A 13,598-nucleotide genomic window follows, 5' to 3' on the forward strand; every position below is an offset into this window, starting at 1 on the left:
AAGGGACGAGCAGCACGCAGCGTGCAGGGTTTGCCTGAACGCTGCGTGCTGCTCATTTTTAAGAAAAAGTATTTTTTAAAAAATAAAAAATCTGTTAATTACTAGCCATTTTCAGGCCTGAAAAACATTTGATTTATAATTTCAGAACTTTTCAAGGAACTCAATGACCCCGGGAACCCTGTGTATTAAAACACAAGCCCAGTTTACTTCTTTAAGAAAGAGCAGGCTGATTAGGTCAAAGGTGAGTCTTACCTGGACGGCGGAGGGATGCACAGGTGCTGCTGCCGCCTGCAAACAATCACAGCGTCAGTGAACATGAAGACCCAAAATCACGGCGCCTCTTTCTGTCTGTCGTCAGTTCTGACAGCAAAAAACTAAAGTTAAACTAAAAATGCAAATGGAGAAATTTCCTGAAAAAACTAAATCTTAAAAAATACATTTATTCTGTAGCATAATCTTAAAATATTTAATTATGAATGTAGTTTTTGGACATTTTTTCCAAGCTTTTGTCAAAATGTGTCGCCACAGCCGGCCACTTAACGGGACCGAGTGTTTAAAAAAGGCTTAAAAAGCAAAGAAACAAACCTTTAATGTAGGCTGAAGCCTTTATTTATGAAATATTAAAGGCCATTAGTTTTATTTTATTGTTTGCAAAGTCTGAAAATTCGTTCTGATTACTTGTTTAAATCTAATACAGTTGTTGGATCGTGACTTTTGGGATTTTTTGGGGTGTTTTATTGTAGTTTAAATGTCAGCCGTTATATGGCTTTTTAAAATGTATGATTTGGTCGTTGGCCAAATTCGGAAAAATTAACCGTCATATTGGCCATAAAAAAAGCAGCGCAATAAATAAAAACTATAAATATGGGCTCTGACTATTGTCTGGAGTTATAGACGTGACTGTTGCAGCTGAAAACTGGATCTCAGTTACATTTTTGTTAAGAAAAAAGGATTTCGGGGAGAATCCCCCGTAAATGAATAAAAAAAAAAAAAAAAAAAAAAGCCGAATCTGTTTGAGCGTAATGAAACTGTTAAAGTTTAATAAAGTGGCGACACGAACAGAAACGAATGGCTGCCCGGAGGGAAAAATGGATTCACAGATCCGTCTTTGAGAAATGATCGACAGTTTGACGCGTACGTGTTCATTTAACCTGCAGCAAACCTCTGAGCCCTGAGCCAGTTAGTTTCATTTCTGTTAAAAATATGGAAAAAAAGGCAATGAGCTACTAGGTCAGAAATGTTTGCAAACCGCAGGGAAATAGATTTAAAAATTTAAAAAAATATATAAAAGAAAAACTAGGAAAAAAACATTATTATTTATGATAATTACATATTTCAAATAATAACAGAATTATATAATTTATTTTCTCATTTTCATTATTTTTTAATTTTCTTGACTTTTTACTAATTTCTTCTTCATTTTTGGGTCTTTTATTCTTTCGTTGCTCAATGGCTTCTCCCCGTGCTTTCGAAAGAAGCCAGTTTGCTCAGGTTTCAAAGGGTTAACAACATTGTGTTCTTGTCTTTAAAAAAACAAAACAAAACAAGAAACCACATTTTCCATAAAAACGTCACGGAGGCGTCACTCACCGCTGCCGGTTTCTTCATCATGCTGACCGCCGGCTCCTGAGCTTTCTTCTTCTTGTCCTTCTTCTTCTCTTTGTCGCCGTACGTGCCTTTCACCTTGGCGATGACCTCGGAGTCTGTCTTTGCGTACTGTATCCTCTGGAAAACAACACGAGTCAGTTAACCCTTTAGCGCCCGCTTTAATATCACACACACACTTGTATCGCTCTTCACACAAAATGGGCTTTTCAGAATAAAGCTTTGATTTTCTGCTCTCATTGAGTTTATTTTATTAACCAGCATCAGACCTAATCAGAAATATCAAATAGTAACTAATTTTCAGTATTTTAACCCTTGAAATGCCAGATTTTTGTCATGATGCCACTATGTTTTCAGATGAAAAAAGCATACAAAAAATGAATTATTTTCAATTTCCTGTACAAAGTAGATGTTTTTATTGATGACAGTCTGCGATATTTCAATGCTACATTGACTGTGACAGGTCACCTAGTGGAAATAGCATGTATTTCCTCCATATGCCAAATATGGTCAAAATGACCTCATCAGGTGGAAAATAGTCAAAATGACAAATTCAGAGTCAAAAGCCCAGAATGACACCCAGAAATAATACAAGTCCTGTTTTTCTGCTCTGATGGCTGTGGGATCAAAAATGTCAGTTTGAATGGGTTTCAATGGAGCATTTTTGGACCTGAACAGTCTGAATGTAACTATTTAGTTTCCACAGTGTATTTTAGACTTATTGTAGGAGCTGAGCTGCAAATTCACTGATTACACTCAAATACACAATCTGGACTACATTTAGGACACATGCATCAACACACACACAGTTATTAATTATTAAAAAATGCTCCAAACGTTCCCTGAGGTTTACAGCTCAGCTTCGGTCAGAAGAGACGCAGAAATACTGACGTCTTTTACATTTGTGCAGCTGCATGAAGCAGCGTGCAGTTTTCTTTATTGTGATGTTTCATGAAGGTGAGAACAGGCGTGGGCGGTGCCACTACAGCTTCCCATCAGGCCATGCAGCTGATGGGCGCGAGCATCATTATCCCTACCATGGGCTTGTTGTAGAAGGGGAAGCCCTGCAGCTGCCTCAGAGCGTTGGTGGCGGCGGCGAGCTCTTTGAAGACGACAAAGGCCTGTCCTCTCATCTTCATGGTCTTCATGGCCACGATGTCGATTATCTGACCGAACTGAGAGAAGAGCGCGTAGAGCGAACGCTTCATCTCTGCAAGACCGACAAGAGAAGAAGAGCGATGAGAGACTGACGAGAGCAGTGTCACACAACTTACGGCCCGTGGGCCAAATCTGGCCTGCGTCAGGGTGCCGAGCGGCCCGTCGAACATTTTTTAATTCATAATGAATAAATTGACTCCCACGAGAATTTTCTCTTCACTTTGAATATGAAAAAGTGCCTGAGGCACATTGGTGGCTGAGTGGATAAAAAAAGTGTCCTTGCCACAGCGGCCTCAGGTTCAATTCCCGCTCAAGGCCCTTTGCTGCATGTCATCCCTCTTTCATGCTGTTGATCTGTCCTGTCTAATAAAAGGCTAATATGATAAAAAAAAAGAAAAAAGTGCCTAAAAGCACAAAAATAGAGCATATTTATAAAAGAAAACAGCATGATTGTGTACCGAGTACATCAACCTTGTTTTTCATGTTTTCGACTAGTTTTGCCGAAAGGCAAAGCTCTCGATTTACCGATTTCCATCATCCGGGAGGAGCTCGGAGTAGAGCCGCTGCTCCTCCGCGTTGAGAAGAGCCAGATGTGGCTCGGGGATCTCATTAGGATCAGGACGCCTCCCTGCTGAGGTGTTCAGGTCACGTCCCACCTGTATCAGGCCCCAGGGAAGACCCAGGACACGCTGGAGAGACCGTGTCTCTCAGCTGGCCTGGGAACACCTCAGGATCCACCGGGAAGAGCTGGACGAAGTGGGCAGAGAGAGGGAAGTCTGGGCTTCCCTGCTTAGCCTGCTGCCCCTGCGACCTGACTCCGGATAAGCGGAAGAAAATTATGGATGGATGGATACTAGTTACACCTGGGAGGTTATTTTTTTTGCCGGTTTAACAAGAGGCTGTCACAGGGGGCCACTATTGACTGCTGACCTGTCTGGATCAGGAAATTGTCCGTGCCCGACTTGACGGCGGGTGGATGGGGGTGTGTCTTAACTGCTGCAGCACGCTGCCACAGGCCTGCTCGTGCCCCGAGAAAGACCTCGGTGTCGCTGCCAACAGAGTATGGCATTCGATATTTATACATGAATCATTACTATTTGTTTTTTAAGTGGCCCCTGGCCTGCTGTCACTTTGCTAAAGTGGCCCCCGGGCAAAGCAAGTCAGGTATTGCGGCTGTAAAGAATCTAGAAAAGGTTACTTTAATTTGTCGCCCTGTGTACTTTTATTGTGGGGCCGTCTGCAACGAGTGAATTGTGAGAGTCTGAAATTCAAATTTCAAGTTTCCACATCCCAGAGTGACGTCTCCGAGTCTGGTTTTGTTCAATCCAACATTGCAAAATCCAAAAATATTTAATTCACAACAGTTTAAAACAGAGAACATCAGAATGAAGTCAAATTGCAGATTCTAGAACCGGAGAATATTTGATCTTAAGCTTTATTTCTTAGACAAAAATGTTTTTTGTTGACCGTTTATTTTAAAGCCATAAACACGCAGTGATAAACGCACACTTACCTTCTTTTTTGACTTTATCATTGATGTTGTTGATGTAGATGGTGTGGTTTGGTCGGATATCCATGGTGGTGTCTGATCAAACAAGAAAGCATTTTAATGTCTTCATTCAGGGACTGTTTGTTATTTAGGGGGGGGGGGGGGGGCTTCTGTTCCTGTAATGACTTCAGGGAGGAGCACAAAACTTTTAATGGTGGTATTTTAAATTTACTTTGCAGCTGTATTTTAAAGAAAACATACTAAGAATTACACAGTTTATTACACAGTTTATTATAACCTGAAAGTGAAAAAATTCAAATTAACATCGGATTTTCAAATTTTCAGCGGCCCTGGAACAAACAGAAAGAAAGTTGAAATCATGACATTTCATCAAAATCACTTTCTTCTGCATGGCTAATTCAAAATTTTACCAAAAATACACCATTTGCATGAACTAGCTGCTTTTCAGCTCCAGAAAGTCATCTTAAACTTTTAACCTTATAGCCCCGAAACCTGGATCGAAATCAATTTATTGGTTTTCACGAGCATTTAAAACCTTTAAAACCGGAGCAAATTAGTTTGATTTATTTAAATAAAATGGTTAAAAGGCAACGAGAAACTCAGCAAGAGATGTTCGAAACAATGTAATAAACTGGGAAAGCTGACAAAAAAACTAAAAGTCAGTTTAAAAAATGGAAAAAAAGGAGAGAGAGGAAAAAAAGAAAATAATGAATTCTTCATTCATTCTTCTTCATTTTTTAATTTTAATTATACATTTTCAATGATTTAAAGTTACAGCATTTTTTAAAGCCCTTTCCTCTCTCTCCTTCTATCTATCTATATTAATATATAAAACCGTTTTTATTTTCTTTTTTGTTTATACTGTCAGGTAACTTTCTTGTAATTTATTCCTAATTCATAGCTAATTTTAGGTAATTTCTTGTGAATTTCTTTTTATTTTTTTTTTTTAGATTAAGCCATTTTGCTCAGGTTTCAAAAACCAAAGGGTCAGTTTTTAAAAACTAATTTTTGGTGGAGGTTGAGTCTCATTCATTCACTCTGGGAGGCTCAAAAAACTATTTATAGCTTCTGTAAAATTTAAAACAATACTAATACCACCATTCATACTAATATTTCTTTAGCTGAAGTCGCAGCCTCCTCTGATAAATAAATAACAGTCCCTTACTGGCGTCCTGTTTGCAGGTTTAGCTGTTTGTCTCCATCAACACTGAAGAGACATGAAACAGGTCGAGAAAGTCTGAATAAACTTGATTTTACGCCACAAATATCATAAAAAACGCCGATTTGAACTACGCTGGAATTTTTTTAAATTAACGTGGCTTCCAAAGTGTATTTATTATTTTATTTTCTAAGGTTTTAATGAAGTTAAATGATCAGAAGTTAGCATGCGTTAGCTCAACGTCGGCTACGTTCATACATAACGTTAGCATAGCAGCAGTTAGCTTCCTGTTTCTGTGTTTTTAAGAGGTTTAAAACAAAATATTTTGATATTAGGATAATGAATAAGTATTTATCCTTTGGGGTAATGATCCTGTATATTTACAGACGGATAAATATAAAGATAAATCAGTGTAAATAATAAACTCACCTCCTTACACACCGCTCTGTATGACAGGAAACACACGCTGCCGCCGCCGGTGACACCGGCCGCTGCTTTAAGCTGCACCGCCGCCAGCAGGCCGGGAGGAGAACTGCAGCACACACTTTACCCTCTGTACATGAACTGTTTTTAAATCTATCAGTTATTACCAATCTATAATTTACTAAATACAATTGTGCAGTGATGGAGGAGGTAATCAGATACTTGAATTCAGCCAAAGTCGTGCATTGAAAATGTTACTTTAGTAAAAATGTGAATGACCAGTCAAATGTAAAGTATTAAAAGTAGAACATAAAATGGCCCGGTGCCTCTTTTACTATTATAGGTCTATAAAATATGGTTTGAAAATGTATTTTATTGTGTTTTATCTTATTTTATTGGTTTTAACTCATGTGTACTTTTACTTTTACTGGTTAATCTATTATTTTCCTCTTATTTTGTTGTTTTTACTCGTGTTATCATTTTTTTGGTCTATATATCTTATGTTAGCTGTTTTTAGGTCCTTTATTTATTTTAATTCTTAAGTGTTATATTATTTTAATGGCCACATATATCATGTGTTCCATCATTTAATCCATCGTTTTAAGTACTTGTCCTCATGATTTCAAATTCTAGCCTATGTGTTAGTTTTCCATCTCTGAGATGCTTTTTGTATTTGATTTCCAGCTGTGTAAATAATGGCTTGTTGGGATTTAACCAGTTGTTTCTGTTTCACTGCTTTGATTCTGAGTAACCTGTATAAATATTTGTACTTAACAAAAAACACACAAAATGTATTTTATTATTATTTTACTTGTTTTTTTAAAAATTATTATTTTTGGTATTTATTTCTCTTTATTTTTGTATCTATTTTTCTTTTATTTTTTTTGGTATTTAGTTGTCTTTTATTAATTTTCTTGGTATTTATTTTTCTTTTGTTATTTTTGGGTATTTATTTTTCTTTTATTATTTTTCTCTGTATTTATTTCTCTCTTATTATTTTTTTGTAATTGATCTCTCTTTTATTTATTTTTTGTATTTACTTTTCTTTTGTTATTTTTGGGTATTTATTTTTCTTTTATTATTTTTCTTGTTATTTAAATTTTTATTATTTTTCTAGGTATTTATTGAATGTGAATGTTACCATACCTGCTTTGTACATTGTCAATAAAAAATAAATGACTGAGTAAACTCGGTGTCGTGCGTTTGTCCCCTCGGGGCCTCCGTACCGCCGTGTGTTTTCATCAGCTGATGTCTCTCCGCTGCTTTGCTGCTTTTTGTCGGATGGAAGCTAACAGGCTAACAGGCTACTTAACGGACACCATGGAGGTGAGCCGGTCCACACCGGGACAGCGACGCGGTGTCACCGGACCACGATAACACCTGTCCCCGGCGCCGGCCCTCTCCCCCCCGTCACTCTCAGTCTACTCTGCCCGCTTCGTGCTCAGTTTGTCGGTTATCTCTGTGACTTTTGCCCTCTTTATCCCGCCGAGGCTCCGGCTAGCTAGTTAGCCGCCGGCGAGCTAATTAGCGAAAGCAGCGCCGCTAGCACTAACGGACCGGACCGGACGGACATGAGCGATGGCGTCGGTTCGGGTGGCTGTCCGGGTCAGACCCATGAACAGGCGGTGAGTCAGAAAGTTTGACATCGTTATTTAACGATAAAAATCATATTTGTGTGAGTGTAATGTCAGGATGTGGTCGCTTTGTAATGCTAACCGCAGTTAGCCGCTGGTTTAAATCGCAGAATGGACTCAAAAACATCATTTTCACATGTTTTTTGGCTGAAATAGTTTTGTAATAATGCTGTTTAAAGTGGATGTTATCAGCCTCAGGTCCTGGAGTTTCGGTGCAGTGGTGAATGTGTGTGAGTGAAGGTGGTTTTGTGGTTTTCGTGGGTTTTCTGCAGTGACATCAGGTGTTAACTCAGTGATTTTAACAGAAGCAACAACATTTTCTCACCTGTTTGTGTGTGAGAGAGGTCAGCTGCACCAGCTGAGGTTATTTTTGGATTATCACAGACTGGGACATGTCAATGATTTGCAGCAACATCATTTTTATACATAATTTTTTTTTGTGCAGTTTCAAATACTCACATTCATACCACTCTGCATATAAAATGCACTTTCCAGAATCAGGCTATAAAAAATATTATACATTAAGATGATTTTCTACTTTCTACTTCAGTCCTAATCATAAATATCAAATATTTATTAACCTTTTAAATGCCATATTTTTGTCATTATGCTACTATGTTTTTAGATGTCGGCGTGTTTATATAATCATTTCTTGATTTTCTTTTTTACATGTTCAGAATAAATCAAATCAATAAGTCATAATCAAATATGGTTAGTTAATTGATAGTACATTCAAACTATTACTAAACCTAAACACTAAACTAAACTGAGACACGTCTCAGGTGCGTCTGAGTTCACCTTCAGGCCGTAATGACGGCGTTACGTAAAGTTATTGTTTCTCGCTGAGATAACTCAAAGATAACAGACACCTTTAACCTTTCAGCTGAACTTTCAGAAGTCTCAAGATCAAAGACTTTTTAGGTGAAAGGACATGAAGTTTGTCTTTCTCTGCTCTGACGGAAACATAAAGGATGTTGTTGAGGACAAACCGGGGTGGAGACGGAAAAGCAAACATCAGCTGCCCTGCTGATACAGTTAGTGCCCGGTCATGTGGATTTTATTGACGTCGGGTTTATAATGACAATCACAACATCACAATAAAGAGCAGAGCCGCATTCAGACTGAGAGATTTATTTTAAGCTCTGACTCAGAGACACAGTGACAGAGAGAAATATCAGTGAAATGATTTTCCACTCACAGTTCAATTCAGATTTTCTCTCTTGGATTATTTTCAGGGATGCAGGATTATTATTATCGGCCCGATAATGGGACTTATGACGTCATACCGATAATTCTCATATGACATTTTTGGCCGATAATTACAACCGATGTTAGATCAGTCCACGACATGTCATCAGTCAGCAGCAGGGTTTAACCCATTGTTTCTTTTTTTAACTCTTTCCCCTCTGTAGTGTTGGGGACACTGTTATGATGTTATGCAATGAAACATTTCCACGTCCAAAAACAAACGAACAAGACGATCTAAGGTCCCAGGGTGACGGAGGAGAGGACTACGAACGTGCCGACTTTATCGCTGTTTAGCGGCTTTTTGGAGCCTCTCAGTGGCGATGTTTAAAAAAAAAACTCAACAGGAGAAACCTTTAGCGACTTATTTAGATCATCAGTGAACAAGCAGGAAATATACTGTCCAGGGCGGGCCTTAGAGGAGATACAGGAGGTCGCTGAGAGCGCCACACGCTGGAACAAAACCCCGATAATAATTCTCTGCGCCCGTTAGCGCCCTTCCTTCATGTTCTGCCTCGAAAATAACAAATGAAGAGAAAAATAATCAGAAACTCAGCGAACTGATGTTTCTCATCATTGACCTGCTGACCAGCCCGCACCGTGAGACCTGACGGCGCCGCGGACTGAAGACAAAGACGGGGACGAGTTACTGATGCTGACTGATCTGCTCCTCTATCATTGTCCAACGGTGTCTCCACTGGTGTCTCCGTCAGTGTCTTCGAATGTCTCAGTCTCTTCTAGGACACCAAAATGTCTCGATCCGGTCCTGATTCTGTCATTTATTAGCGAGCTCGCTGCTCACAGTAACGGCTGAACACCGGAGAAAGCAGCCGCCGTCTCCCCCCTCCCTCCCTCTGCTCCGTGTGTGTGAGGGGGACATGATGAGAGGACACGATGAGAGGACACGATGAGAGGACACGATGAGAGGACACGCTGGACGCGGTTTGAGTTCAGGTGTCGTGAGTCTCGGTTCTGCTGAGAGAATAAACTGATGTCTGGTGTTTGGTGTAAATGTGCAGAGATCACAGCAGAGCCGTGACTTAGGGACGGTTCTGTAGCTGCTGCTTCCTGACAGTTTGGGGAACGTTCCTCTGTAGTTCCACTAGAACTCAAACATTATTTTTTATTAGTTTTGTTCAATTCAAGTGGACAGAAGAAGATAAGAGTGAAAAAAAAACCCAAAATATAAAAATGAAATTGATTTTGCTCTTGAAAATGACTTCCTTTCACAAAAGTGTGATTTTCCAGCTTTTTGCCTGAAATGTTGTTTTTTTTTTAATGAAAATGCACAAATTAAATTCATCTGTGCTCTCCACATCTCAGGCTTTTAGACCCTCAGCTAACGAAAAACAAACAAAAAGAAGTTATCGGTTATCATCATTTTATCGGCCACGAGAAGCTGAAAGTTATCAGTTTATCTGTATCGTTTGACATTGTTTGGTGGATGTTAAACCCTCTTTAGTGGGACGCCGGATTATTTCTCTGCTTTAATGATGCCAAATTTCTGGAAGATAAATTCCAAAAAGATGTTGTCAATGCTGACCTGATGAAGTTCACAGACGCTGAAGTCCTGTGTTCATGTAAAAAATGAAACTTTGTTTTTACAGTTTCATAAGTATAACTGCTCTTTTACAGGGAGAAGGATTTGACCGCAAAATGCATCATAAAGATGGAGGGAACCAAAACCTCCATCACCAACCTCAAGGTACATTTTTCCCCAAAAAAGGACTAAAACGCTCTTCACTCAGCCGTAATTCAACAGTTTGTGGCTGAATCTTTCATATTTTGTGTTTTCCAAAGATCCCTGACGGCATCGCGGGGGATTCGATGAGGGATCGAACCAAAACGTTTACGTACGACTTCTCCTACGACTCCACGGACTGTAAGAGCTCCGCCTTCGTCTCCCAGGAAAAGGTAAACAGCAGTCAAGGTGTTTTTATCTTTTTAAAGTCATGTTCGTACACAGCGTTCAGCTCCTTGTTGAGATTCGGCTGCCGGTCGTTTTGGATTTGCGAAGCGGCAGATATCCAGAGCGCAGAGACCTTTACGAGCATCTGCGGAGAACCGTAATCCCAACGCAGCTTGAGTTTTTATGTTAGAGTTCATCAAAATATTAATAATATCAGATTGAGAAAAAAAGGGGTTAAAAGTAGCAGATAGCGAGAAAACTTTGTATTTCTCTACAACGCTGTAAGCAGGATGGGAATTTTAAAAAAAGAAAAAATTAAGCTGCTAAGTTTCTTTTTATGTTTTGAATTTTTAAACTTTTTATTTCTTGTCTGTGTTTTTATATATTGGTTAACACGGACATACACTCATATACACACGGCTCCTACAGAGTATGAAAAGTATGGAATTTGATTTTAGTAATTTTTTTAGTCTGGATAAGTAAAGAAAATATTTGTGATTTCAGACTACAGCCCCAGCTCTGTTCTCTAAAATAAAGACTTTATTTATATATTTATTTTTAATTTTGATTGGAATTAAAAATGGTGTATATTTTACAGCACAGCATACTTAAATTATTTCTATTTTTAACATGAAAGTGGGAAATAGATCAAGTAAAATCAAACTAAATTAGAGGTATATTTTGTAAAATTATTCATACAGGCAACAGCGATACTAATATGATGCTGTTTTTTTTACAGAAAAGAAACAAAAAAAACGAGAAAGAAAATACAGTCCCCCTCTCGGTTACGTTGGTAATAATATTTGGCAGGAAAAAAAAAGAAAAAATGATAAAGTGCAAAGATTATTTCTTGTACCACCATACACTTACATCTGTGACCTTTACATCTCCTGGCCTGTGTACAAATTCATTCATACGAGTTCATATTTTCAGTAAAACTGGATTAAATATTCTTCTGACTAAAGATGGTAGAAAAGGAGATTGATTAAAATAAGTAAACAGAATTTAAAAAAAAAACGTTTTCATGGCTTTAAAACTACTTTTCAAATAATTTTCTTTTACTTTTTACCATTTTTTTTGCTATTTAGGGGTCATGTCTTCTCGTTTGTTGCCTTCCTTCCACGTTTTGGAAAGAAATCAGACCAATTTTAGGGTTTAGAGAGTTAAAGTTTCTTGCTTTACTCTTAAAAGATAATACCTGCCGTGCCTCAATAAGACTTTTGATGACACAAATAAAGCTGTAAGTTAAAGTAGCAGATCCCCTCGTGCTGTTTTTGGATGATTGTTGGTGAGTTTTGGATTTGGGGTCAGAGGGGGACGAATCGATCGAACTCTTGTTCTCGGTCAAAGCAGCTGGTTGCCGGCAGACTGCGTGTTTACTCTGGACTCTAACGTGACTGCAGCTTATCACGAATCGATCACAGTACGTCAATACTGAGCCACGTGAGTCTCAGACCTGGACTGAAACGTTTGCATGTGCTGTTAAAACATCGACAGCAGAAATAAAACAAATTACAGTCTTTTGTTTTATTTGCAGGTTTTTAAAGATCTGGGTTTGGACGTGCTGAAGGCGGCGTTCGAGGGCTACAACGCCTGCGTGTTCGCCTACGGGCAGACCGGCTCGGGGAAGTCCTACACCATGATGGGAAACCCAGTGAGACACGATCACATTCACACACTCTGTCGTCACTGAAGGCTATAATATAATACCGTGATGTTTTAAGGCTGTATGGCGATACACAATATTTAACTTGATGTTTTTAAAATGTCCTTAAAACTAATTCTAACTACTAAAATACAGAATTAGTGAATGACCTGCCATTATAATAAAGTTCATTAAAGTAGCTACAGCCATATAATGACAATGATACAACAGTGTTAAAATAAAGTACAGTTATAATAACATTTTAATAAAATACAGTTATAATGACATTTTAATAAAATACAGTTATAATAACGCTAGATACAACACCATTATAAAACATTTTAATAAACTACAGTTTTAATAATGTTAAATACAAGTGTTATAATAACATTTTAATAAAACACAGTTATAATAACATTAAATACAACAGTGTTATAATAACTTTTTAATAAAATACATTTTTTAGTGAAATTTTAGAAAGTATTTTATAATTAACCCCTTTAGTTCCTCAAGGGACATTTTAATCTTTTGGATTTTGATTTTTCAATAATTTTCGCTGTTTTAATGCATAAAACACAGTTTTTAACACAAAGTTTTAAGATATACAGAAGTATTTTAACATATATTTGTTGTTTTCTGGATAACAGCGTTTAGTCTTTTTTTGTGTGCAGATCCACATTAAGAACCACAGATACATTAAATCTTGCTGTTTCTGCGTGTTTGATGCGGCAGGACTCACCGAAGTCTCACTTGTTCCTGTTTTAGGGAGACGCAGGTCTGATCCCGAGGTTCTGCGAAGGCCTCTTCAGCCGAATCTCAGAAGCGACTCGATGGGATGAAGCGTCATTTCGTACAGAAGTCAGGTGAGTTTTCGTGTCCTCTCCACACGGACAGCTCAGGTTTGGCCGCTGTGAAAACTTTTAAACCGGTTTGATATTCAGGCCGCAGCGGAGCGCTTTATCAGATTTTACCAGCTGGTCCGATACTTCATATTTTAAGTCACACTGGTCCAGATGTTTCGGTAAAAGTCTTTCATCTCGCTTTCACGCAGAGCGGAGACACGGAGCAGCTTCAGCCTGCTTCAGGAAGAAAGATATTGATGTGTTTGCACATCCATCTGCACTTTTTGCACACTTATTTGCACATTTTTAAAATCTTTTTGGCTTTTTTGTTTGTTTGCTTGTTTGTTCTCTGTACAATCTGTACATATCTTTATTATTATTATTATTATTGTTATTTTATTCTTTACTATTTTATTCTATGTTAAGTGCCTTTGTTTGTATATATATTTGCATTATTTTGCCTTTTTA

General features: G+C 38.1%; 2 protein-coding genes across 2 annotated transcripts; one reads left to right on the plus strand and one right to left on the minus strand.

The window, feature by feature from the left end:
• Positions 1–126: 126 nt before the first annotated feature.
• On the minus strand, positions 127–5,949 carry LOC121942383 (U2 small nuclear ribonucleoprotein B''-like). Its single transcript, XM_042485571.1, has 5 exons — positions 5,862–5,949; positions 4,277–4,348; positions 2,643–2,815; positions 1,591–1,725; positions 127–288 (listed from the first exon to the last, which is right to left on the minus strand). Exons 2-5 carry the CDS (start codon positions 4,338–4,340, stop codon positions 142–144), a joined length of 519 nt encoding a protein of 172 aa, XP_042341505.1. The 5' UTR covers positions 4,341–4,348; positions 5,862–5,949; the 3' UTR covers positions 127–141.
• A 1,179-nt stretch (positions 5,950–7,128) lies between these two features.
• Positions 7,129–13,419, plus strand: LOC121942051 (kinesin-like protein KIF16B). Its single transcript, XM_042485130.1, has 6 exons — positions 7,129–7,480; positions 10,370–10,439; positions 10,535–10,648; positions 12,181–12,297; positions 13,054–13,151; positions 13,340–13,419. Exons 1-6 carry the CDS (start codon positions 7,434–7,436, stop codon positions 13,386–13,388), a joined length of 495 nt encoding a protein of 164 aa, XP_042341064.1. The 5' UTR covers positions 7,129–7,433; the 3' UTR covers positions 13,389–13,419.
• Positions 13,420–13,598: the final 179 nt, after the last annotated feature.

The sequence above is a fragment of the Plectropomus leopardus genome, chromosome 4 (genome assembly GCF_008729295.1).
Source record: "Plectropomus leopardus isolate mb chromosome 4, YSFRI_Pleo_2.0, whole genome shotgun sequence".
Classification (NCBI taxonomy): domain Eukaryota; kingdom Metazoa; phylum Chordata; class Actinopteri; order Perciformes; family Serranidae; genus Plectropomus; species Plectropomus leopardus.